Consider the following 24,598-nt stretch of genomic DNA (forward strand, 5'->3'; position numbering starts at 1 on the left):
CATGGATGAAGGACCCAATCTTATGGGGTTCCACAGGCTTCTGTATAGATTGTGTAGGTTAATCTTTCTATCTACCCAATGGGATTCAGTGCTCAGTCTAGAAGATACCATCAGAGATGTTTAGTTTTGCAGTTCTCAAACTGTGGATTTGTGTCTCCAGAGGTAACATGGTTGTTAACAGCAAAAATGTTTTCAAAGAAATAAATAAATAAATATGGAGAGGTGATATACAGCCTGGCAAGAAAATCCTCCAAATATTAACGATTAACCTGTTGAATTGGAGATATTTATGAAGTCATTGGGAGGGGAACTATCTGCTTCAATAACCTTGGGTAAATGAAATAACCAAACAATCATTCATTTTCTGAGATAGCTGTAAAACTCATCTGAAAAGTTTTCAGAATAAATCACCCTTTAAAAATGTATAGTGTGTACCTTCTAAAAATGAAACCTACATCTATCTCTGAGTTGTGAAGAACATGTATTAAGGTTATAACAACCAACAAGAATACACTTTTATGTAGAAATCCATGATTAAATCGAGTCGTCCTGACTAGTGATTTAAATCAATTTGATTTAAAATCAAATCCACCCTGTTTTTGCTGACCAACAGGCAGTTCTGCTCCCCAGGCCCTTCCGGGGTGTCACTGCCCCAAACTCAGCTGTTAGAAAACCAGGAAATGCTCAGCTGAGATCTTCCCCATGTAACACTAGGAAAGAATCTTAGCACTAGAGCGGAAAACGAACCACAGAGCTCTGCTAACCAGGAGGAGCTCAGTTATAGGTGCCGGTTCCCCCTTCAGGTGGTCTTGTTCCTGAAGGTACCTCTCCCCTTGACAACCCTTCACTCCCCACCCATTGCACTTCATGCAATTCTGCTGCAGGGCAGCACAACGGGAAGCGTGCAATGCAATTATTCTCATGTCCTTCCGTCCATTCTTGGTCCTGTAAGGACACTGAAGTGCCAGGCCTTCAGCAGCTGCAGTGAGAGCGAGAGGGTCTCACACTCTTGTGCATCAGGCCACGTTTATAGAGCCCTGTGCGAGTACAACATTTGTTTCTGCACACGATCCACGGCTACGAAGCGGATCTCTGCAGATTTGCAGGGCGCTGCCCATTTATACCTGGATTTAGGAGCCGAACTCTGGGCATTATTTTGCAAAACCTGCTCAAGACTTTTAGAGCTTTTTCGTAGCAAACCATGGCGTTTTTTAAACCCCCGACATTCCATGACTGAGCAAAACATCTCCAGGAACATCAACAATGCTGGCTCGAAGAGAGGTAGGACTCTTCTTAAACAAAAAGATTTTAAACGAACAACTTGCTACCAAAAAGTTTGAGATATTTGCTGTGGCAGAACAAAGGGGGTTTTGATCTAAAAGAATGTGACCCCAAGCTTCTTACAATTCGTTCTACAGGCATGGGGCTTGTGCATTTTCTGCTGGGGCTTGTCCGGACAAAGAGCCAGAGCTCAGCCCTAACAATCAACCGGGAGAGCGGAGTCAGAGGTGAGGAAGGCCTGGGAAGATCCTGAGACAGGGAATGAAGGGGTGTCACATCCACCTGCTCCTTCCTGTAGGTAGATCACAGAAAGATCTAGAGGTGAGTGCTGGGGTTTCCCTGCCATGAGTGGGCAGCGTGCAATTAACAAGGGCTGCTTCTCATACTCACACACACACCCCCCATCACGCCATGCACACCTCTCACTCCGGCACCAGATCTGATTTCATCTCATGCATTTACACAGCACATCTCTGCAAGCAGATTATAACCCCCAGGGTCCATAACTCCAGTTAACTCTGCAGTGAGGACATGCTCCCCCCAGCCCCAAGACCTTAAAACCCAAGGTCGACTCCCCCTGCTCGAGAAGACACACGCTTCAACCCTGCCCCACCCCGCAGCCCCAGTTCCCTAACCTGGGGCTTGCCAGGGGATTCTCTGCTTGTGATCAAGTGGGGCTGGCTGGATGCAAGGCGCTGGCCAATCCTCTCTGCCTCCAGCTGATAAACTGCATTCAAAGAAAGTTTACAAAATAATCCCTCCCCCCTCCTCTGTGTGTTCTTTCCACGCGCTCTTCCCTCCGTCCCTATTCTCTGCGCCTCTCAGTCTCGCCTGCTCAGCCAGCAGCTGGGGATTTGCAAATCAATAAATAAAAATAAAAAAACTGGACAAAAAAGCCCCAAATATTTTCTGTAAAATCGACATGGGCAGGACCACCAGTGCTGGACCTAGCGGGGCCGCCCCCCCGCCCCAGCTTGAAGCGGTTTCCATCTTATCCAGGGTTTACAGTTTGGCTCAGTGGCTCTCTGCCCCCTCACTGTACAAATGGTTCCAGCGCCCCTGGGCGGGACAGGGCCTGAAGAAAGGGGCATGCGGAGGTGTTGGGAACACATGGGCCCTGCAGCTGCCCCCCCGCCATGCTCCCCCCCGCCCGCCCCAGCTCTACCTTCTCTAACACCCAGACAACACACCTCCCCCTCCCCTTTTCTGCTTCGGACTCCAGCCCCACTGAACGGTCCAGACGGGAGATGGAATCTCTTCCCTGAAGTGCCATCCAAAAACCCAGAGGGGCGGGCTGGAAGGAAGAGCCCCAGAAACACCCCGACCCACGGCATGGCAGAGGCGCAAAAGGAACGGGCGAGATCGGCGGCAACTTCACCAAAAGCTAAGGCCAGCCCCCCGTCACCTGACTCTACGAAAGCGCAGTAAGCTGGTGGTGTAAACGGGGCATGGGCAGTTCCACCAGACGATCAACAGAGCCGGTTAGAGATTCATTTAACAACTCCGGAATGGCTTTGCAATGGGAGGAGAGTTTTCCGAGCCATGCTTTGCTTCCTGAGGCGGTCAAGATTTGAGCTTTACCAGAGGATTGTACAGGATTCAGGCACTCTCTAGTTCCTCCTTTGTCAGCCCCTTGCCCTAACACCCTGCCTGCCCTGGGTGCTCAGCTGAGCTCTCCCTAGCTGCCTGGTGCAAAACCAGAACTATCCCATTACTCTCCCCTGCTGTGTCTCTCTCCCTCTCTCCCCTCAGGCCAGGCTGCTGCTGCCCCAGGGGAGCTCACTGGGGTCGGGGGTGTCTCTGTGCTGGGTCCCCGGGGCTGTTGCAGACGCTTCCTCCTGCTGGGGCTGGAGGCCCTGTTCAAGCTCCCCTTGGAGAGAAGCGTGCTGTGTTCACAGGAGCAGGACCAGCCCCGCAAACCGACCGCCCGGCTGTCCCAGAGGTTCCCGAGCCCAGCGCTCACCCCCAGCCCAGCCGCATCCAGCAGCTTCTCCCTGCGCCAAGGCACCGCAGCCCGTGGGGCATCTTCAGGGCAGCGGAGCTCCAGGTACTGCCGCTTCTCTGCCCAGGAAAGGGATGGGGAGAGGCTGATGCTGACCCTGTGGGGCTGAGCTGAGCAGCAGCAAGTGCAGCCAGTCCCTGTGGGGATCCCCGATGGCTCCCTGGCTCCAGGTGCTGTTTGGGAGGCAGGGAAGGGGCCCTACAGCCAGGCAGGCTGCACAGCTGCACGCCCCATAGGTGCTAGGGCTGGTGCTGGTAGGGAGGTATGGGGAGGTGGGGATTTCACAGCAACTTTAACTAATACACTGAAATGTTTCCATCAACATTTTGTGCTAGGGAAAATTGGGTGTTCGATTAAAGACAATTTTTTGTGGAAAGTGTCATTTTAACAGGAAAAAATCAATTTTTTGTTGGAAAATTCAAAAACCAAAAATGGTTTGGATGATGTGGGGGTTTTTGTTTTGCTTTTTCCCCAATTTGGGACTAACTGTTTTCCGGTGCTGGTAGAAGGTTTTGGCGGGGTTGGCCATTCTTGGCAGAAGTTTTTCATGATCTTGCTCTCCTGGATGGGGAGAAAAGCTTGAAAAGGTGACCCCCCCCCCCAAAAGGCTCCAACACCAGGAGCTGGAGAACAGAACCCAAACTTGTTGGCTTAAAACCAACGAGACTTTAAAAACAATCGTTTTTCAGGGGGGCTCTGACTTGTGATTTTTTTTTTTTTTTGGTCACTTGCAATTGGCCACGTGGGATAGAACCAGCTTGGGCAGGATCCAGATGTTAGCCCATCTAGAGAGGCCTGGCAGTGGCTCATACACAGCGGCTGTGGGAGTTAGGGACAGGAGAGTGATTTTCTGAAATTACACCTAGCAAGGGAAGGAGCCGGGGAAATGCAGTGTACCCTGAGGAATCAGGGACACTCAGGGGGAGGCCACAATGACGCTGCTCAGGAGTTTTGCTCTGACATGCTCAGCCCTCGTGGAACAGAGCCCCCGGCCTTCCCCTCCACGGGCACTGACTTATTTTTCCCCGTAGATGCTCCACCCCTGTTCGGCCCTTAGCCCCTACTCTTGTTCCACCTCTTTCCCAGGGCACCAACTCCTCACCGCGCTCTTCACCCTTGTATCTCTCCAAAGCCAGCCAGCCAGAGCGGGGTGGCACCTCCTCCCACCCCACAAGGACCCCTTGCTGCAACTGTCATGAGTAAGTATCGGGGAATGAACCCCTCTGCTAGGGCTCTCCCAGGCCGGGATCTCGGTGTCTGGGGGTGGGGGGGATTTGCTGGGGGGTGTCTCTGTTTTGTGCTCTCCCAGCTCCGCTCTTCTTTCTCTGTTAATCCTCCTGGGGTGGAAGCCACCTTCCAGCTCTCCGCTGACCTGCCTGTGCCCCTCTCCTCTCTCTGCCAGGCCTCTGCCTTCACTGGGAGCTCTCGCTGGGGTGGGGCTGCTGCGGACTCTGCTCTGAGCTCTGCCTGCGTATGGGGGAGCTGCACTGGAGCCCCAGGAGGGGTCAGGGACCGCAGGGAGAGCCAGCATCTTGCAGGGTTTCCTATTTCACACCGATCTCTGCACCATTGCTGCACCCAGGGCCCACTGCGCTGGGAGAACCATTGAGGGCCTGACTCTGGGGGGTGGCTTTGCCAGGAGCTGTGTCCTCCAAGAATCGGCCCAGAGATGTCTGGAAACTAGGCCACGGTCTGAGATTGACCTGCTTATTCTGATACCTGTTGCTCCCAGGCTTCCCCCAGCTGCTCTTGGCCAGCGGATGCAGCTCTTTGTCCCCATCTAGTGGCCACATCCCAGCTTTTCGCTCCCTCTTGCTTTTCTGTCAGTGAGCTCAGCAGTAGGCAAGGCGCTGTAGAAGACACTGTGAGGGGAGGAGAATTAAATTCATGGAGGTGTTGCCGGCACCCAGTGCCAGAGGCGAACAACAGCAGGGGGGGTTTGTTACCCGGTATGCGTCACTTAATAATCACAACGGGGTGGAGAAGCAGAAAAGTTTATTTGCAGCTGCAAACAAGGTACAGGGGGAATAGAATTTTAAATTTTGCACATTAGAGCAGGTCATTACACACACTTTTATATTCCTTAATGCGACTGCACTACACATTAGGTAATTAAAACTTTGCACAAATATTTTGCTTTTTTTATATGGTTTACAACAATGTTTATTTTTTGCAACTTTTAACAAGCATTTTTAGCAACTTAAACGACCAGCACATCTTGTTTGGCCTTGTAGCTGTTTTTTTTATTATTTTTAACTTGGCGTTAGCAAACTTTACACTATGAGGCATTATATGCGGCTGCTACATTGTTTTAAGAGCAAAAGAGCTTACTCAAACCAGCCAGGCCTGAATTTTATTAAGGGGGATTGAGAAGAAGCTCTTAGGGCTTTAGCAGGGAGACTTTTTTGACCTTTATGGCCTTTTATTTTTTTACTTTAACTAGTGGCCATGTCCTGGGGTTTTTAACATTTTTTTTTTTGAGACTATTTATTTTTATTGCTTGAGTTTTTTTATTTTTATTTACTTACTAGCGGGCTATGCATAAAATTAAGATTTTTAAAACTATGCAAAATAAGCATTTTTACCAGGACTATATATAACATAGTAAATACAACATGATTCATACAGGAAAAAAACCTTAAATAATAGGCTAAATAACTTATTTAGCTACAGGGAAAGGCTTCAACTAGAAAATAGAGAGCTTAGCTAATTTTCTCTGGTTTGCTGATGAATGCTCTTTGCTAGCTGCTTTAGGCGTTGGAAATCAGCTTTTACGGACGGCTCTGCATCTGTTATATTAAAGCAACACATGCTTGCAAACTCCTGGCATAGGTGACCATGGCGTAGAAGTAAATAGTCTACAGCCAGCCTGTTCTGTAGCATGCCCTGACGTACTTCCCCCAACTCATGTGAGAGTTGGGCCAGGACGGCTGAGGTTAAATTAATGGCCTTTGCCACTGTGCAGGCAAGGTGCTCTACTGCGTGGTAATTATGCACCACAAGCCCAGGGATACTAACGAAAGAAAAGGCCAGAGCTGCTGCCTTAGTCTCTGAGAATAAGGTTCTCTGAGAACGACGTTGCGTTCACTGCACTCTGGGCCAGTGCCAGCCAGGTATCTACGGGTACAATGCTTGAAACAGCAGTACCGGTTAGGCACATGGCTAAGAGGGGGAATAAAATATACTTTTTTATTTATTTTTTTGCTTTTTTGGTGGGCTGCTGTTTAAATAGTAATTTTAGTCTAAGATCTTCACTGGAGGGGGCTGAATGCACGGTCTACCTTTCAGCCGGGGGGCGGGGGGGGGGGGGGGTTGACACGTCTTTCAGCTGGGTATAATGAATCTAATTCTTGTGTCCCTCGGCATTTGCTGCCGTGTGGGAGACCAACAGGACCCTTCCACTTTTTCTGGAGGGGCTCGTCTTTCCAGGTACGTACAAGCACTGAATCACCAGGCTGCAGGGAGTGGATGGGTGAGTCCAAGGGTAGAGGCTGGGAATCCTTAGCATACCTGTGAAGAGACAAAGAACAGCAGACAGGGAACACATATACTGAGAGAGAAACTTGTTTTTTAATTTTTACTTTTTTTTTTGGCATAAGCGGTGTACTATTTATAGGCCGTGTTTTTTTAAACATAATTTTAAAGGGACTGAGCTTTAATTTACCCTTTGGGAGAGCACGGCTGCGGAGCAGAACTAGGGGCAGGGCATCAGGCCACAGTAGGGAGGCCTCCTGGCATACTTTCGAGAGATGTTGCTTAAGGGTCTGATTGATCCACTTCACTACCCCACTGGCTTGCGGTCTCCAGGGTGTATGGAGTTTTCAGGGAATCTGTACGGTGTCTGAGATGCTTTGGACGATTTTTGACGTGAAGTGTGTTTTATTGTCAGATTTTATTCACTGGGGAAGTCCAAAGGGAGGAATAATCTTTTTAACAAACTTGAGAGCCACTGTCCTGGCAGTGCAATTGAGACATGGAAAGGTTTCTGACCATCTGCTGAATCCATTTACTATGACAAGGAGATACTTGAACTTTTGGGTCCGGGGAAACTTAGCAAAGTCTATTTGCCACACCCGTCCGGGGCCTGGAGTGGGTTCCAGGGCCGCTGGTGGTACTGGGTGTCCTGATTGGGGGTTATTCTTTTGACAGACTAGGCATTTTGTTTGTACTTGGGCAGCTAGGGCTCCGAGTCTGGAGGTTATGAAGTACTTTTTTATTACTTGGATAAGTGCCTCCCTGCCAGCATGAGTGGTTTGATGTAATTTTTGTAATACTGGCAGAATTAGGCCCTTTGGTAAGAGGACTTTCCCTTCTGGGGAATGAAGCCATCCCTCCTTTTCCTGGAGACCAAGTTTGTCAGCTAGCTGTTTCTCCTCCCCAGAATACTGAGGGGTCGGGAGCTTCCCCACTGATGGGATAAGGGCATGCATATAGGTGTTTTTAGTCTGAGGGAACAGCAGGGTGGCAGCATGCTTTGCCTCTTTATCTGCCCTGGCATTACCCCTGGTCACATCTTGATCCTCCCTCTGATGGGCCTTATAGTGTCCCACTGCCACTTCCAAAGGGAGTTGCACTGCCTCTAGAAGCCGGAGGATTTGGGGCCCGTACTTGACTGGGGAGCCTTGGGCTGTCAGCATTCCCCTCTGCTTCCACAGGCCAGCAGGAGCATGCAGCACCCCAAAAGCATATTTGGAATCAGTGAAAATATTGACCTGTTTTTTTTTGAACAGTTCGAGTGCACGGGTCAGGGCCACTAGCTCAGCCAACTGGGCAGAGGTCCCAGCGGGCAAACTTTCAGCTTCCACGGTGTCACTGAGGGTTACAATAGCATAACCCGCCGTTTTTTGCTCATTTATTACCACGCTGCTACTATCAGTGTACCACTCATAATCTGCATTTGGGAGGGGCACATCCTTCAAGTCCGGGCGGCTAGAATATTGGGCATCTATGATTTTTAAACAGTCATGTTTCTGTTTCTCAGTTTTTGGTAAGAGGGTGGCAGGGTTAAGGGATGGACAAGGCTGCAGCGTGACCTCAGGGTTCTCTAAGAGCTTTGCTTGGTATCTTGCCATACGCGCTTGTGTGAGCCAGAGGCCGCCCTTAACATCCAGTAAAGCGCGTACCATGTGTGGTGTAAAAACCTGTATTGTTCCCCCTAGTGTCAGTTTCTCTGCTTGTGCCAGGGTCAGGGCGGTGGCTGCCACTGCCCGCAGGCACGCTGGCCAGCCCTTGGCTACTTGGTCCAGTTATTTCGAAAAATATGCCACCGGACGTTTTCATGCTCCTAGCAGCTGTGTGAGTACTTCCAGGGCCACCTCCTTTCGTTCATGTACATACAACTGAAATGGCTTGGAGAGATCTGGCAGACCTAGAGCCGGGGCTTCCATTAGCTTGTTTTTTAGGATTTTAAATGCCCTGTCAGCCTCTGGGGTCCAATGAAAGGGGTCATGGTCTGCTCCTTTTACACAGTCGTACAGGGGTCTAGCCTATAGTTCAAACTCTGGGATTTATATTCTACAGAAGCCTGCCATCCCCAGAAATGCTCTGAGCCGCTTGCGATTACTCGGGATAGGAACTTGGCATATGGCTTTTATTTTTTTATTTGAAAGCTGGCGTTCCCCCTGCTGTATGTAGAACCCGAGGTACTGTACCTGCGGGAGAGCAATCTGAGCCTTACTTCGTGCTACCCGATATCCTTGGAGTCCCACAAAATTCAGGAGACTAAAAAATTTATTTCTTCATTTCCCACCCGCATTTTTACTCGGGGTTCCGGGGGTAGGATGATCTGTTTCCCCTGACACCCTTATTTTTGTTTTTTTATCGCCATCATAGAGGTACTTCCCCTTTTCTTTTTGTTTGGGCACTTATTTTTTTAGTGTCCCTCTTGCCGACACAGGGCACACTGATTGCGCCCCAATCGTCTTTTTCGCGGGCCTGGACGTCTGTGGCCACGGCCCCCTTTTTTTTGTTTACTTTTCTTCGTGCCTGCCTGCACTGCCGCTACCATTAATTTTACTTGCTTTTTTTTTTTTACTTCTTTTAAACTATGCACTTGATTTGCTGCTTCTAAAATCTGTGCCATGGTCATACTTATCAAATCCTCCTTTTTCTGTAGCTTTCTCTTAATGTCGGGGGCTGCCCTGCTTGTAAATAGTTTTTTAATAATTGCCTCAGTTTGTGGATTATTAGGATCTGCATTGGTATACTGTTGGATCGTGTTTCGAATGTGCTGCAAAAAAGCTCCAGGGCTTTCCTTTGGATCCTGCACTACCTTCTATGGTTTAGTTTAATTATTCTGTCTGACAGCTGCATGACGGAGTCTATACAGTAGCAGCTCCTTATAGAAGGTGTGGTGGGTCATAGCCTGATTGTCATTTGGGTCCCACCTAGGATTTTTTATAGGAACTTGATTATCTGGGATCGGGACATTGTTACGGTCTTGGTCATATCGCCTTTTCGCTTTTTTCCTTGCTTTAGCTATGACCTGTTCTTGTTTAACCTCAGTCAATAATGTTTGCTGAAGGACATTACAATCATCCCAGCCTGGCTTGTAGCTGCTAAGACATCCCTCAAAGACCGATACCAACTTGCTTGGGTTGATAGAAAATTCTCCATCCTGTGCTTTGAAAGCGGCCAGAGGTCCAGAGGTCCAGAGGTCCATAGGATTAAAAGATGCATGAGTATAGACCTGCATGGTAAGAGCTTGTCCTTTCTATTGCATTAGGGGCGATTTTAGTCGTGGTAAGTAACGGGTATAATCCAGCAGATGGAGCCTGAACCCCACTATGAGCTTCACTAAGAATCTTACTTTGAGCCTCGCTCTGTGTGGGTGTAGGGGCCGAAGGAGACACCGGATCTGCCATTACATTTGGGGTGGGGATCCGGGGACTGACATTAATTGCTACAGGGCCAATCGGGGTTAAATTACAGCATTGTAAAATATCAGTACGAGACTATAAGGTTATAAACAAGTAAGCATACGAATGCTTATTCTACTTCCCCGTTCGCTGACAGAACAGGAGTAACTGGAGGATTGTATTATGATTTAGTGATCCTCCGGGAGGCCACTGTTCTTGGTCCTCTAATTGGTACTGAGGCCAGTCAACTGTACAAAATCGCTTTAATTTACCCTTAGTCATTGGATCTGATCCAAATATCTTCCAATTTACTAAAATACACTCTAGGGGCGTGCATCGTACCGTACCTCCCGTGCTCTGTTCCTGTCCGATACCTACAGGGTAACTGTGGGCGTCCCCAGGTTCCAACAGAGCATATAATCCGGATTTCAAAAGGTTCCTACCTTATCCAAGGGACCGGTTCCCCAACATCGCCCGCAGCTGCTCCTCCCCTATATCCAAGGAACAGGTTCCTCACCGTCTCCCACAGCTGCTTCTCCACTATGTGAGTGTCTTGCACCGTCGTTCCCTCCGGGGTTGATCAAACTCCTTCTCCTCTGAGGCCCCCAATGAACTCACCGGTGTGTGCTGGGCGTCGGTTGTTGCTGCAATCCTCGACTTCCAGAAGGGATCTGGGCAAGGCTAAATTGCATCCTCGTCACCCCACGTTGGGACTCCAAAAGCTGTTGCCGGCACCCAGTGCCAGAGGCGAACAACAGCGGGGGGGGGGGGGGGGGGGGTTCGTTACCCGGTGTGCGTCACTCAATAATCACAACGGGGTGGGGAAGCAGAAAAGTTTATTTGCAGCTGCAAACAAGGTACAGGGAGAATAGAATCTCAAATCCTGCACATCAGAGCAGGTCATTACACACATTTATATTCCTCAATGCTACTGCACTACACATCAGCCAATCAAAACTTTGCACAAATACTCTGCCTTTCTTATATGGGTTAGGACAATGTTTATTTCCTGCAACCTCTAACAAGCATTCCTAGCAACTTAAAGAACCAGCACATCCTGTCTGGCCTTGTAGCTCTCTCTCCTATTATCTTTAACTTGGCGTCAGCAAACCTTACACTATGGGGCATTGTCTGCATCTGCAACATTGTTTTAAGAGCAAAAGAGCTTACTCAAACCAGCCAGGCCTGAATTCTATTAAGGGGGGTTGAGAAGAAGCCCTTAGGCCTTTAGCAGGGAGACCTCTTCGACCCTTATGGCCTTCCATCTCCTCAACTTAACTAGTGGCTATGCCCTGGGGTCTCCAACAGAGGTAAATGGAAAAGGGGATGTAACCAAAGGTAGATGGGGCCAGACTAACCTGAGCTCTTTCTTTGAGCTGAGAACTGGTTGTTTAGAGAAGGGAAATGCAGCAGATCTAATATACTTGGACTTCAGTAAAGCATTTGATACGGTATCACGTGGGAAATTCTTAGCTAAATTAGAGAAGACGGGGATCAGTACAAGAATTGTAAGGCGGGTAAGGAACCAATTAAAGGGGAGAAGTCTGGAAACTCAACTATGGGATCGGAGGGAAGTTCCTAATGGAGTTCTTCAAGGATCTGTTTTGGGATCCATCTTCATTAATCTCTTTATTAATGGTGTTAACCCAAAAAGTAGGAGAGTGATAACAAAACTTACTGATGATTAAAAAGCTGGGAAACATGGTCTGTCCAGAGGGGGTAGAATATTATACAGGAAGATCTGGATGACCTTGAAGACTGGAGTACCAGAAGAAGGATGACATTTAAAGGTACCAGGTGCAAAATCCTGCACTTAGGGTCTAATAAGAAGAATTTCTTCTTGATGCTGGGGCTCATCAGTTGGAGGCGACAGAGGAGGGGCGAGACCTTGATGTGTTGGTCGATTATACGGTGACTGAGCCACCCATGTGATGTGGCCATGAAAAAGGCAAATGTGATGCTAGGATACATCAGCTGAGGCACTTCCAGTCGAGACAGAGAAGTACGAAAGTACATGGCCCTGGAGAGCCCTCCTCTAGAATCCTGTGTATGATTCTGATCATTCGAGAAAGATGAATTCAGAGTGAAACAGGTACAGAGAAGAGTTCTCAGGATGATCAGGGAATGGAGGGCCTGTCTCACGAGAGAAGGCTGGGAGAGCTGGGCTGGTTTAGTCTAGCAAAACAAAGGCTGAGAGGGGATCTGATGGCTCTCCATAAATACATCGGGGTAAAGACCAGGGAGGGTGGAGAGCTGTTCTAGCTAAAGGACAATGTAGGCCCAAGAACAAAGGCGAATCAACTGGCCAAGAACAAGTTCAGGCTGGGAGATTAGAAAGTTTCTAACCATTTGAGGAGGGAGGTTCTGGAACAGCCTCCCAATAGGGGCAAACTTTATTAGTTGTAAGAGAGCATTGGACACATTTGAGTGTGACTGTATGAGAGGGTTGCTTGTGGGATGGGGGTGGACTGGGCAACCCTGAGGGTCTTGTCTGGTATATGTCTTATGGTCCCAAGTCTCTTGCTTCAGCTGGTCACATGCAGGGGTCAGGAAGAGATGTTCCTCGCCAGTGTATTCTGGGTTCGGCGGAGTGTGTGTAAGGCGGGTAAGGAACAGAAAGGAAGTCCTGCTGGAGCTGCGAATGGGTTTGGCTGGTGTGGGGTTGCAATTGGCGTGTTACTAATGAAGGGTGAAGCCTTGAGTTATGGAGCTCACTCGAAGTGAGTGCCAAGGAAACCCGCACACCGCCCCGCTGTGTATCCTGTATCTGTCACAGAAGGAGTGAAGAGAATCAAGAGAGCTGTCTGGGGTGACCTAAGGCCAGAACCGCAGGGGGCTCTGGGGAGGCAAAGGAATATTGACAAAACTGGGCTAGCAGGGAGCTGCTGGTCGGGATGAGGGGCATGAGATCTTTGTCTACAGTGAAATGGTTGTCCAATTCGGTTCCTAATTTGATGTTTTTGCCTTCATCCCTCCACCTGCATGAGCAGCACAAACCTCTGTGCACTTGGCCTCTAACCCAGCCGCAGGGCTCTGTGCTTGTAGATTTCAACCATGCTTCGTACTTTGCTGTGAATATCACATTGCAGCTGCCAATGGGAGATGCTGCCAGGGATTTCTATGGAGCAGCAGATAGCCCAAAAGCCAGGGCTCCGACGGAGCCCCAAGACGACCCTGACAGCAGCGACATGGAGGAGATGGAGGTGGAGGAGATGGGAGAATGGGAGGGCGAGGAGATGGATGTGGATTAGAACATCTCGGATTTGAGAAGTGCTGGGTGTGCATATGGCACCATACGATGCACCCACACGAGAGGGGCTTCCTCACCTCTCACTGTTTACAGAGCTAGGCATCTCAGGGGTTCTCTTATATATATTTTATTATTCCTTTCTTCTTTGCACTTACACACTTTGAGCAGATTTAGGAATGAATAAATGTTCCGTTTCCAGTGGTGCCAACAGCTCTGGGATTCGGACACGATACGGGAACAGTAGGGTAACGTGCATCAAATCTCTTCAATCCAGACAGCGTGATCAGCATGGGCAGCAGGTGTCATGGGGCTGTGGGCACGGAGGTTGCAGTGCCCCGGGGCTGGGGTCTCGCCCCCCGACCTCTGCCATCCAGTGCTGGGGCTGTGGGCTGTGGTGAGGGTGCTTTGGGCTCCTGCGGGGGAGAGGTAGGTAGAAGGGGAGGGAGGCGGGCAGAAGGGGAGTGGCGGGACCTCAGGCACAAGGGGAAGGGCCAGGGGCTAGGCTTCCTGGGTGGCCAACTCACTGGCAGCCAGTGCTGATCGCAGAGTAGACAAATGATCGTCAGGCTTTGTGCTGACCAGGTCTAAGTCAGAGCAGCCTTGGGGCTGCTCTAATGTACATTCTGCTCCACATAGGCCCGGGTAAGCTGAGAATAGCTGTACTACAATGCCTTCTGGCCATGGGAAGCAGGGCAGTTGAGGCCTTTCCACCAGCCAGGGAAGCCTCTATCTGCAGGTATCCTCTGAGGGTATTGACCCTGTGACATTGCACTTCATAAGCTTTATAAAAATGTTTAAGTGTGAATACGATGTAACTGGAATATGCTTTATGCAAAAGGTCTCTATAAGTTTTGTAATGAGACCTTACAAATCTACTGAGTGTGTTCATCCTATTTGGATGAATGTGTCATTCTTGTATCTGAAATTAGGAATATGAGATATCACTCTGAGGTCCTACTGTAGTTATGCAAAGTGTGGGCCATTAATGGTGGCTTAGAATCTTGATGGCTCCCATTAGCTAGGACAACTGACTGTAGATGGCTCTGTTCACCTGCAAGCCTTCACCGCATACGTGCGGGCCAGTCCTGAAAGAATGGAGGGGGGCTCACAGGACATGTGAACATGTCACATGATACTTGAATCCGTCTTTAACCTGGTGCTTTTCCATTTAGAAGGAGGAGTGGAAACCCAGAGAGACCGTGAGAGGATTCCCGCCTTGTGCCAAAGATATCAAAGGGAGTGGAACAGAACAAAGGGGGCTGCCAGTCATAAGAAATCCCCGAGTTACCACCTGAGCTGGAACAAGGCTGTACCAGGGGAAAGGATTGGGCCCAGACTGGAGGGAGTCCAGTCTGGGAAAGAAGCTTATTGGAACATCTCTCAGGGTGAGATTTATCAGTATTCCGTTTCTTAATGTATTAGGCTTAGACTTACGTGTTTTGTTTTATTTTTCCTGGTAACTTATTTGTTCTGTCTGTTATTACTTGAAACCATTTAAATCCTACTTTTTATATTTAATGAAATCACTTTTGTTTATTAATTAACCCAGAGTAAGTGATTAATACCTGGGGGAGCAAACAGCTGGGCATCTCTCCCTATCAGTGTTATAGAGGGTGGACAATTTGAGTTTACCCTGTATAAACTTTATACAGAGTAAAACGGATTTATTTGGGGTTTGGATCCCATTGGGAGCTAGTTGCTGGAGACAGGTGACCTGTTGAGCAGTTTTGGGTTAAAGTCTGCAGCGTTGGGGGTGTGGCCCAGACCTGGGTCTGTGTTTGCAGCTGGCAAGCATGTCTGGCTCAACAAGGCAGGGTTCTGGAGTCCCAAGCTGGAAGGGAAAATGGGCTCAGAGGCAAATTCAGCACGTCAGGTGACAGGGCATTGCAGGTGTTCTCCTCACCCTGGTCGAATGCCTTGTGTGGGTTGTACCTGGGGGGTGCAGGGGTGGAATGAGCCGGGGACGTCTGCCCGTTTGAGTGATCCATAGCAGGCATACGAGGCACTTTTGGGGGAGCCTTGTCCAGGCCTGCCATGGGTCAGCTCTCTCAAACCACCACCCCTGGCAGCGCAAGCCTGACCTTCCAGCCCCCTGCAGGCCTCGCTCTCTGTGTACAGGTTAGCGATCGACACTCCCAAAACCTCTGAGCGTCCCTCGGGAGTGCTCAGCCCGTTCCCCGGAGCACATGCAGAACTGTGACTCTAATCCCACAGGCGCGGTCCACAGCAGCTTGTAAGATTCAATTCAGGCCAACCACTCTATTGAGAACACAGCAATTAGATATACAGAAAACAGGAATGAGTTTATTATCAAAGAACAGAGATGCAAGCGAGAGTGAATAAATACTGGTAACACCCATTGTTTCATGTTCTGTGTGTATATAAATCTCCCCATTGTATTTTCCACTGAATGCATCCGATGAAGTGAGCTGGAGCTCACGAAAGCTTATGCTCAAATAAATTGGTTAGTCTCTAAGGTGCCACAAGTCCTCCTTTTCTTTTTGCAAATACTGGAAAGTAATGGTAACATAGGATTTTGTTTTCTAACACTTTCTAGAGCCGGGGTTCTCACAAATTTTTGGCAGCCTCAGAATGAGGCTCTGACAATACTTAACTAACTGTAGGAAAAACAAACAAATAAATTACATGTGCATATTTACATAGGGATTTTTTGCAGACTCAATAATAAATATAAGGTACAGTTGTGTCTTATCTTTACTGGACCTAAACACAGAACAAACCAGTGCTTTGCACAGTCTTGTCTTTTTTGTTGTTCTTTTGCTTTTTTGGTCAAAGGTGGACGGCTGTACAACAATTCTGAACTAAATTTAAAAATGCTTTACATAATAGAAAGGATAATGACTAATAACGAAAGAATGTATCTGCCAATATGTCCAAAGTTTCTTTCACACAAAAAAAAACCCAGTCAACATAGCCCAGTAATAATAATGATAACAGTAACAACAAAATCTGAGCTGTTGCTGTTGTCTTTTCAGCTTGGTTTTTGCATCATTTAACAGCTTGCGCCTCTGAAGCTCACCGTAGTAATTTGGTTCAACTTCCCTTGCACAAGTGCTGTAGGGACGTTGCACGACATACATTTCAATTTGATGAATTTCTCTCTCACACTGCAACTTGTTCAGAAATGGAATCAGATGGCTTCGGAAACACAGGAAACTGCCTTTCCCCCTGGTGCTGAAGTGTTTCTTTTTCTTTCTATGTTTTGCTTTTCTTAGCAGAAGGTCCCAGAGGAGCCACCTGCTGTCACATTCAAGGTCATTTTCTGGCACTAGATTACCTGAAATACTTTCTGATACCCAGTCACATTTTAACTTTTTCACCTCCCTCCCCACCCCCATGAACAATCGCAACCTACCCAAACACCACGCAGTGAGATGGCCCATAGCCACTTACAGAGCTACAATAACATGAGATGTAAACACAGTGGTTAGAGGTCTATAAAATCATGAGTGGTGCAGAGAAAGTGACTAAGGAAAAGCTATTTACTTGTTCCCATAACACAAGAATTAGGGGCCACCAAATGAAATTAATGGGCACCAGGTTTAAAACAAATAAAAGGAAGTTCTTCCTCACACAGCGCACAGTCGACCTGTGGAACTCCTTGCCTGAGGAGGTTGTGAAGGCTAGGACTATAACAGGGTTTAAAAGAGAACTGGATAAATTCATGGAAGTTAAGTCCATGAATGGCTATTAGCTAGGATGGGTAAGGAATGGTGTCCCTAGCCTCTGTTTGTCAGAGGGTGGAGATGGATGGCGGGAGACAGATCACTTGATCATTGCCTGTTAGGTTCACTCCCTCTGGGGCACCTGGCGTTGGCCGCTGTTGGCAGACAGGATACTGGGCTGGATGGACCTTTGCTCTGACCCAGTATGGCCGTTCTTATGTTCTTAGCCAAAGAATACACTTTGTGACTTGAAAGAAAACCACACCTATGTAGCTCAGCTCTGCCGGCATGGTACTATTTAAAAGGGAGCACGCATGAAGATTTATGGCATTTAGAAGACACCTTTAATACTTAACATCTGAGCGATTGTTGGGGCACTTTGGAGGCTCTTGTGGCTGCAAAACAATCAGCTGCTGGCTGCATTTGAGAAATGCTGTTCTGGAGTCTAAATGAACAAGGCCTTCCCTTAGCCACATGCTGGGGAAATGAGGTAAGACTCCTTCTCATGAGATCACTCCCTCTCAGCTGCAGAGAAAAGCTTGACAACGTAACCCTGAGTTTAAAAGGTTCAAAAGCAGATGGCACATACGGAGTTTAAACGAGACACACTTATTGCTTGAGGGCCCCACTGCCTGATTTTGAGATCTTGGCTTGTTCAAGTAGGTGTGAGTTGTATAAGTGTCACTTCTAGGAGTCTCATTTTGAGCCCCTTTCGAGTGCGGTCTCTTTTCCCATCTGTCAAGGTTTCTTCCCCACTTTGAACTCTAAGGTACAAATGTGGGGACCTGCATGAAAACCTCCTAAGCTTACTTTACCAGCTTAGGTTAAAACTTCCCCAAGGTACAAACTATTTGACCCTTGGACTTCCACTGCCACCACCAAACGTTTAACCGGCTTTCTGGGAAAGTGTTGTTTGGAAACGTCTTTCCCCCCAAAATCCTCCCCAAAACCTTGCACCCCACTTCCTGGGGAACGTTTGGTAAAAATCCTCACCAATTTGCATAGGTGACCACAGACCCAAGCCCTTGGATCTTAGAACAATGACAAAAGCATTCAGTTCTTGAAAAGAAACATTTTAATAGAAGAAACAGTAAAAAGAAAAGGATCACCTCTGTAAGATCAGGACGGTAAATACCTTACAGGGTAATTAGATTCAAAACATAGAGAATCCCTCTAGGCAAAACCTTAGGTTACAAAAAGACACACGGACAGGAATATTCATTCTATTCAGCTCAACATATTTTATCAGCCATTTAAAGAAATCATAAGCTAACGCATATCTAGCTAGATTACTTACTAAGTTCTAAGACTCCATTCCTGTTCTGTCCCTGGCAAAAGCCTCACCCAGACAGACACAGACCCCTTTGATGTTCTCCCTCTTTCCAGCTTTTGAAAGTATCTTGTCTCCTCATTGGTCATTTTGGTCAGGTGCCAGCGAGGTTATCCTAGCTTCTTAACCCTTTACAGGTGAAAGGATTTTTCCTCTGGCCAGGAGGGATTTTAAAGGTGTGTACCCTTCCCTTTATATTTATGACACCATCACATACACCTCAGGTTTGCTACAGATCCACCGTCTTCCCATGTAGCACCGTGAGCTGCTGACCCCTTTCTCGTCGTTCAGATACGCGCAGTCACCTCCTCCTCTTAAGTGAAACCTGCCACACAGAAGCCAGGGAGCTGCAGTCAGGCAGAGGCCGGGCATTTCACACCAGTCCCAGCCAGGGGAGCCGTTCTCCACAGTGCAGGCCTGAGTGTGGAGCAGCTACTCTCCCAGCCCCTCAGGAGCAGAGCTCAGGACAGCAGGGGCTTTGCAGAACCGCTGACTGTTCCTGACCCTCTATGCTGAGCAGGCCACAGGGGTGCTGAAGAATGGACAGTCCCCAGCAGGACAGAGAGAATTTGTTAGACTGATTGTCAAAAGGGACCGGCCCTCTAACAAGAGGGGCAGACCATCACCAGAACCAGACGACTGAGCAGGAAAAGCGGGGGACAGGAAGGATCTCGCCTCCTTGAAACACATGGAGCAGAACCAAGATGACACTGAAAGAAGAAATTGCATTCAGGGGTTTCCTTCTCCGTTGATCTATAACTCTTGAGCTTTCCATTGGGCATGGGGGAAAAAGAGAGTGTTGAAGAAGTTCCTTTGTGAAAGCATGTGTTCCTTGTTTGTAACCCTCACATAAGTCTCCCAGAGTTCATCTGGTGTGGAGGGTGGAGCTCTAGGGACAACATGCCTCTCGGGAGATTTGGGAGGGTTCAGCACTGGTTTTGGATCCTACAGCAGCTGATCTGCAGGGTCCCACATCCTAAGGAGCATACCAGACAGGGAGTCTGTACCCCAGGAGAATGCCACAGAGGCTCGAACTCAGGACAGTGTCTGGTAGCTCTTCAGACCCAGTGAGGCTGGAAGCAGGTGGGATCCAAAGGTTGGGTCCAATACAGCAGAATGGGGACTGTCCATTGGGGAGCCCTGACCCAGCGCCAAAAGAGCCTGATTTTTCAAAGTACTGAAGTAACCCAGACCAGAGAAGTGGGGGGGGGGTCTCCATCCCCCTCTAATGGCTGGCCTGCAAAAGAGCTTTATCAACCGGGGGGGAGTTTCAGTTAAAGAAGTGGATTCTTTCGCTCCTATGGCAGAGGCTCATGCTTCTACTGCTGAAGTCCCAGGGTTCAAGCAGCGCTGGTTTTGTGATCACACTTGGAGCCCACTGAAACCCATTGCGGGGTGTTGGGCAGCCATCACTACTGTACCCCGTTCCCGTGGGAGCCCCAGGCGTCCAGCACCTGTGAACCGCAGGCTCCTTTAACATCGGTGCCTTGTTGCGGATTCAGAGGCCTCACCAGCCAAGTCACTCAAACCTGCCGGCTGCAATCCCCAGCGGGACCTGCACCTGCCATGCAGTGCTCGGCATGCTGCCCTCTCTAGCAGCCACTGTTAACCTGAGCTCCCTGCTGCCTCCTTTCCCCAGGGGGGGTCAGACACCCCAGGGACCTTGCTGAAGAGGGCTGGGGGAGAACAGCGAGTGTCCCAGCTGAAATCCCAGCGCGCAGCGAGGGCATCTCTGGCTATGGCGGGCTCTGTCTCCGGCCCAGCACCGTGCTGCGGGGAGGAGCTGAGAGTTCAGGGACACGCCGGCTCCCATCGGTCTCCGATACACGCAGGACGCGAACGGACCAGGGTCGTGTCTGGTGGTTTCACTAGCACTGAATGGTGGATCTACCTGAGCTCAAACCGCTCAGACACCAGAATCCCCAAGCCCAGGGAATTAGTCCAGAGGGGTGAGAGAGACTCACAGGTGGTTGAATTTGGTGCCATTGGCCCATTTCCAGGGCTGACCCTGCTCCCTCCAGAGGCCGATCCAGTGGTCATAGACACCCTTATGGCGCAGCAGGAACGCCTTAAAGAAAGCTGAGGGACAGCAGGTATCAGCCCCACCTCCCATGCTCCCCCCCACCGCCCCTCCAGGGCTCTGTGCTGCAGAGAATCCCAGTCACATATTGAAGGGTGCTCAGTTTATTTTCAGGGGGGATTTTCCCCTCCCTCTTGCAAAGCACAAGATCCCCCGGGCAGTCTTAACCCTCCCACCGCACACAGCAGCCCCACCCCGGTGCTCCCAGTCACCCACACCCCAAGTCCCCCTGAGCTGGGGGCAGCTGTTGGGTCTGAGCTCTCTGCAGAGACGGCTCTTCTCACAGAGCAGCCACCGCTCACCCCAGCAAGGCAGGAGGAGGGAGGGAGGCAAGCTGAAGTGGGAGGGGTCAATGTGAAAGGATCCCCTCCTCCCCCGCCTCCTCAGCTGGCTGCTCCTTTCCCATCCCCACAACAGGAGCACTGGCTGGGTTCTCAGTCCCACTCCAGCAGCCAGCAGGCCAGGAGATGCTTGAGCCAGCCCTGCCCTAGACAGAAGCTGTCTCCCTATTTGGGGAGGGGGGCAGCGGAGAATGGGCAATCCCTGTGATCACACACAGACAGTAGGGCCCTGGGCCCAGCCAGGCCTGGCGTTCAGCGGCTGGAAGTTCATTCACTCCGGCCTCCCAGCACGGGAGGGCTCACAGCTGCTCCTCACCCCATGGGGCAGAGCCCAGGTCCTGCTGCAGCAGCCATCCCTGTGCCCAGATTAGTGTCTGGCAACTCGAGAGTCTCTCACCGTTTCCTGCTCACTGTCGATCCCAGCCAGGGAGGCACCCGGGGCAGAGCAGCGGCTTCGGCTGTCGGTCCAGCTCCCTTCCGTCTCTGAGAAATAGTAGCATTTCCCTCGGTATCCCATCCAGCCGTCCGGGCACGAGGGGCTCGCAGGGGGGCACAGATCAGCTGATGAAAGCTGAGAGGTCAGCGCTGAGAATGAGACAGTCACATGGAGGGTAAGAATTGCAACGAGAATTGGGCATTTGACTGGTACAAAAATTGGTCAACTGACCAGTCAAATCTGTCAAAGAGTGGTCAGATATTTTAAAATACCAATTTATCAGAATTGGTTACCTCCCGCCAGGAAGAAAAAAGAGCAAGACGTCATTGTCTCCAGTAGGTTTAGCTTTCGATAGATATGGATCTACCTAATTTTTTAAAAAATGTACTTCACTGAGTTATTTTAGCTCAGAAAAAAAAGGCAAAACAATGAAACCAAGTTCTGGAAAACACCAGTGAGGCTCCAAGACGCAATCCGAAAGGCAGGCTGCCTCCTACCCCCAGGGCTCTCGCTGGAGCATTTGACTGCGGCCAAACAGGCAGTCAATTGACCGGCTTGCCAAGCCCATTGGGACCCCCAGCTGGGGCTGGTCCACTGCAATCAGATGCAGGGGGACGGAGACGTTTGTCACTGTAAATTTGCCTGGCAAGAAGGATTCCAGGGACACTCCCAGCCTGCGAGGGACTGACACAGCTCAGAGCATTTCACCCCAGGCACAAGATCAACAGCTGGACGTTCAACCTAGCAACAAACAGCAGGTGAACAACTGAGAAGAATGTGGGAACTTTCACTCAGGGACATGAAAGCCACAAGGGGGCGCCAGAAACCACAGCCATGGGAAGTGACCTGTTGCACTGTGGGCCAGGAATGATGGAACTTAATTCACCTCCTACCTGCAGACTTTTCTCTCCCCAAACACAGCAGCAAGAAAGGCACTTTCTGGAAGCCCTCACGGCTGTGTAACCCTTTCAGAGCCATGAAAGAGCAGCAGTGGGGTCACCCATAAGTGACACCAAAGAGGATTTGAAAGGCCTGTCTAGTTGAGAGGAGTTGGACTCAAACCCCTCCAGATGTTTTCGAGCACGTCACTTTTGTTTGCACCACAGTAACTCGGTAGCTGGTTTTCAAGCCTTCCCATGTGGCTGGCGCTCAGCGAGGAACAGACACTCTAAGTTGGGAAGAGTTAGGAAACGTGGCAGCGGTGATCAGAAAGCGAGCATGTGTTCACCTCACTCACAAGGCATGTCTGACCCTGTAGATTTCACTGTCCAGTGCACGGTAGCCCACACCCCTGCCCTACTGAACTGAGCAGAGAAGTCAGTGACTAACAGTTGATGGCACAGGCTGTCTCCACCATCCATCTCCAGCTCAGATGCCACATGTTCTGCAGAGCTCCCTGCACCTGCAGGTGTGTAACCAACCCTAAGCTCACAGATTCCCACCTTACACAGCGAGAACCAATGCTGCCCATTGCAACAGCCTGCCATTACAGCAGGGAGCTGGGATTCAGGGCGCATCTGTATCCGAGCAATCTGCACCAGTATAATCACAGTGTTGCAGTGACATCCGGGCAAGCACCTCCTGGAGATGCGCTGGAGCAGTGCGGCTCGCTCTGGTAACTTCCTGCAGCAAACTGCACCAAGGCAAGCTCCTTTGTGCACCAGTGCAGTGCGTCTGCTTTAGCGGTTTGCACCAATTCAACTACACGGACGTCATGACATCGGCACAGAGGATTCCTAATGCAGACGGAGCTGGATTCAATCCCCTCTGCCAGCTGCTAAACCCTCCTGGGGCCCAGTGATCAGATCCCAGGGCAATAGAGAAATCCCACCCCCGACATTCCCCAGCACGCCCTGCCCCAGACAACGGGGGGATACAACAGGGTTCATGTTCACCGCAAACAGACGCCCTCTGCATGAGCACACGCTGTCTGGGCAGCCCGGGGGAGTGAATGGTGCTAAGGGACCCTTCCTGGCCAAGCTTAGCGATTGGGGGGTTTCCACACTGCGCTGGTGGAGGGGTCTTGACTTAATTCTATGGCTCATTTCAATAACACGGCAGCACCTGCCGCCCGGCCACAGGCGTGACCTGAAGATCCAGGAAGGCCAAGCTGGTAACCTCAGAGTAACACAGGGAAGGCAAAGGGCTCAGGGTTGCACTGCATCCTGTCCCACTGGGCACCCTGGTCAGGGACTGCTTCATGGCGCGTGGCAAAGGTGACTTGGGTCCAAAGTGCTCAGAGATGGGCTGGGGGGGCTAATGTCAGTCAGATCGTCCTGACACAGAGAGTGCCCAGGTGCAGGGGTCTGGGAGGAAGATCCCCCAGGAATCCTCTGCCCCAGGGGCAGAAGCCGGACAGGCCGGGAGGAGAGAGTGAGTGTGGCAGGTCACGGGAGAATGGGATGCGCGGAGATCGTAGATGGAGGGGAAGGGAGCGGGGCGGACGCTGGGAACTCACCTGCCAGAGCAATGATGGCAGCAATCAACGCAGACCATACAACTATCACTGCAACCACAACTCTACAGGTTGGACTTTTCTTGCAGTTCCAAGGAGGGTCTGAAACAGAAAGACCCGTCAGGCAGGGCTGGGAGGACACGTCTCACTGACAGCACCGGGGCTGGAGCTGCCCTGGAACATGCACCGTTCTTGTCTAGTTTTTGTAAAGCTCTCCAACACCACTTTCTACAAACCATTACCCTCTGATCCCACTGAGGGTTTCCAAAAGTTAGTGCCTGTCTCACCCACCGCAACCTGCAAGGTCTCATGCCAGCAAAGGGAAGCTGCTCCCAGATCTGGAGCTGCATTCGCATGTCCTGAGGGCTGTCCTGCACCATGGTCACCACGGGCAGGTAGGTCATCAACCTCCATCTCTGTCCCAGCTGCAGGATGGCCTCTGGTTCCTGCTCCCTCAGGCACCTGGAGATACTGAAAAAGGGGTGGGGTTGTCAGAGCAGGAGAACACCCCATGAGGTTAAGAAATGGCAGTGAGAGCCTTTTCCCTCCCTGGGAGATTATGGTGTCCCTCTGTGGGGACTCCCTTCCTGGCAGATGCTAGTGAGCTATTGAAAGAGCTCAGCCTGTTTAGATTATAAAAAAGATTGGGTGGTGACATCATAGAAGTGTTGAAGTGACTTCATGGAGAGAAAATATTGGGTATTAAAGGGCTCATTAATCTATCAGAGAAAAGCATAACAAGACCCAGTGGCTGGAAACTCAAAAGAGACCAATTCGTATTAGAAAGAGGGCACACATATTCAACAGTGAGGACGAATCACCAAAGGAAGAAACTAGAAAGGGAAGTGGTGGGAATTCCCCACCTCTTGATGTCTTCTAA

At 49.9% G+C, this 24,598-nt stretch overlaps 2 protein-coding genes across 6 annotated transcripts in view; both read right to left on the reverse strand.

Annotated features, from left to right (window-relative positions):
• LOC140898275 (butyrophilin-like protein 2) overlaps positions 1-24,598 on the reverse strand; it is a 1,102,357-nt gene that overhangs the window by 995,052 nt on the left and 82,707 nt on the right. The gene's annotated exons all lie outside the window — the stretch shown is intronic.
• Positions 17,057-23,901, reverse strand: LOC140897998 (C-type lectin domain family 2 member D-like). The gene is made up of 6 exons (XM_073311365.1): positions 23,868-23,901; positions 23,722-23,820; positions 21,225-21,412; positions 20,371-20,474; positions 18,614-18,731; positions 17,057-17,811 (listed from the first exon to the last, which is right to left on the reverse strand). Exons 1-6 carry the CDS (start codon positions 23,899-23,901, stop codon positions 17,773-17,775), a joined length of 582 nt encoding a protein of 193 aa, XP_073167466.1. The 3' UTR covers positions 17,057-17,772.

Source organism: Lepidochelys kempii, chromosome 14 (genome assembly GCF_965140265.1).
Source record: "Lepidochelys kempii isolate rLepKem1 chromosome 14, rLepKem1.hap2, whole genome shotgun sequence".
Classification (NCBI taxonomy): Eukaryota; Metazoa; Chordata; order Testudines; family Cheloniidae; genus Lepidochelys; species Lepidochelys kempii.

Excerpts from the sequence above, each read along its gene's own strand:
- LOC140897998 (XM_073311365.1), bottom strand. The coding sequence starts at position 23,901 with ATGTTCCAGGGCAGCTCCAGCCCCGGTGCTGTCA. Across the intron at positions 23,821-23,867 it reads CTCCAGCCCCGGTGCTGTCA|ACCCTCCTTGGAACTGCAAG; the intron begins GTGAGACGTGTC and ends TTTCTGTTTCAG. Across the intron at positions 20,475-21,224 it reads TCGACAGTGAGCAGGAAACG|GCGTTCCTGCTGCGCCATAA; the intron begins GTGAGAGACTCT and ends GCTTTCTTTAAG.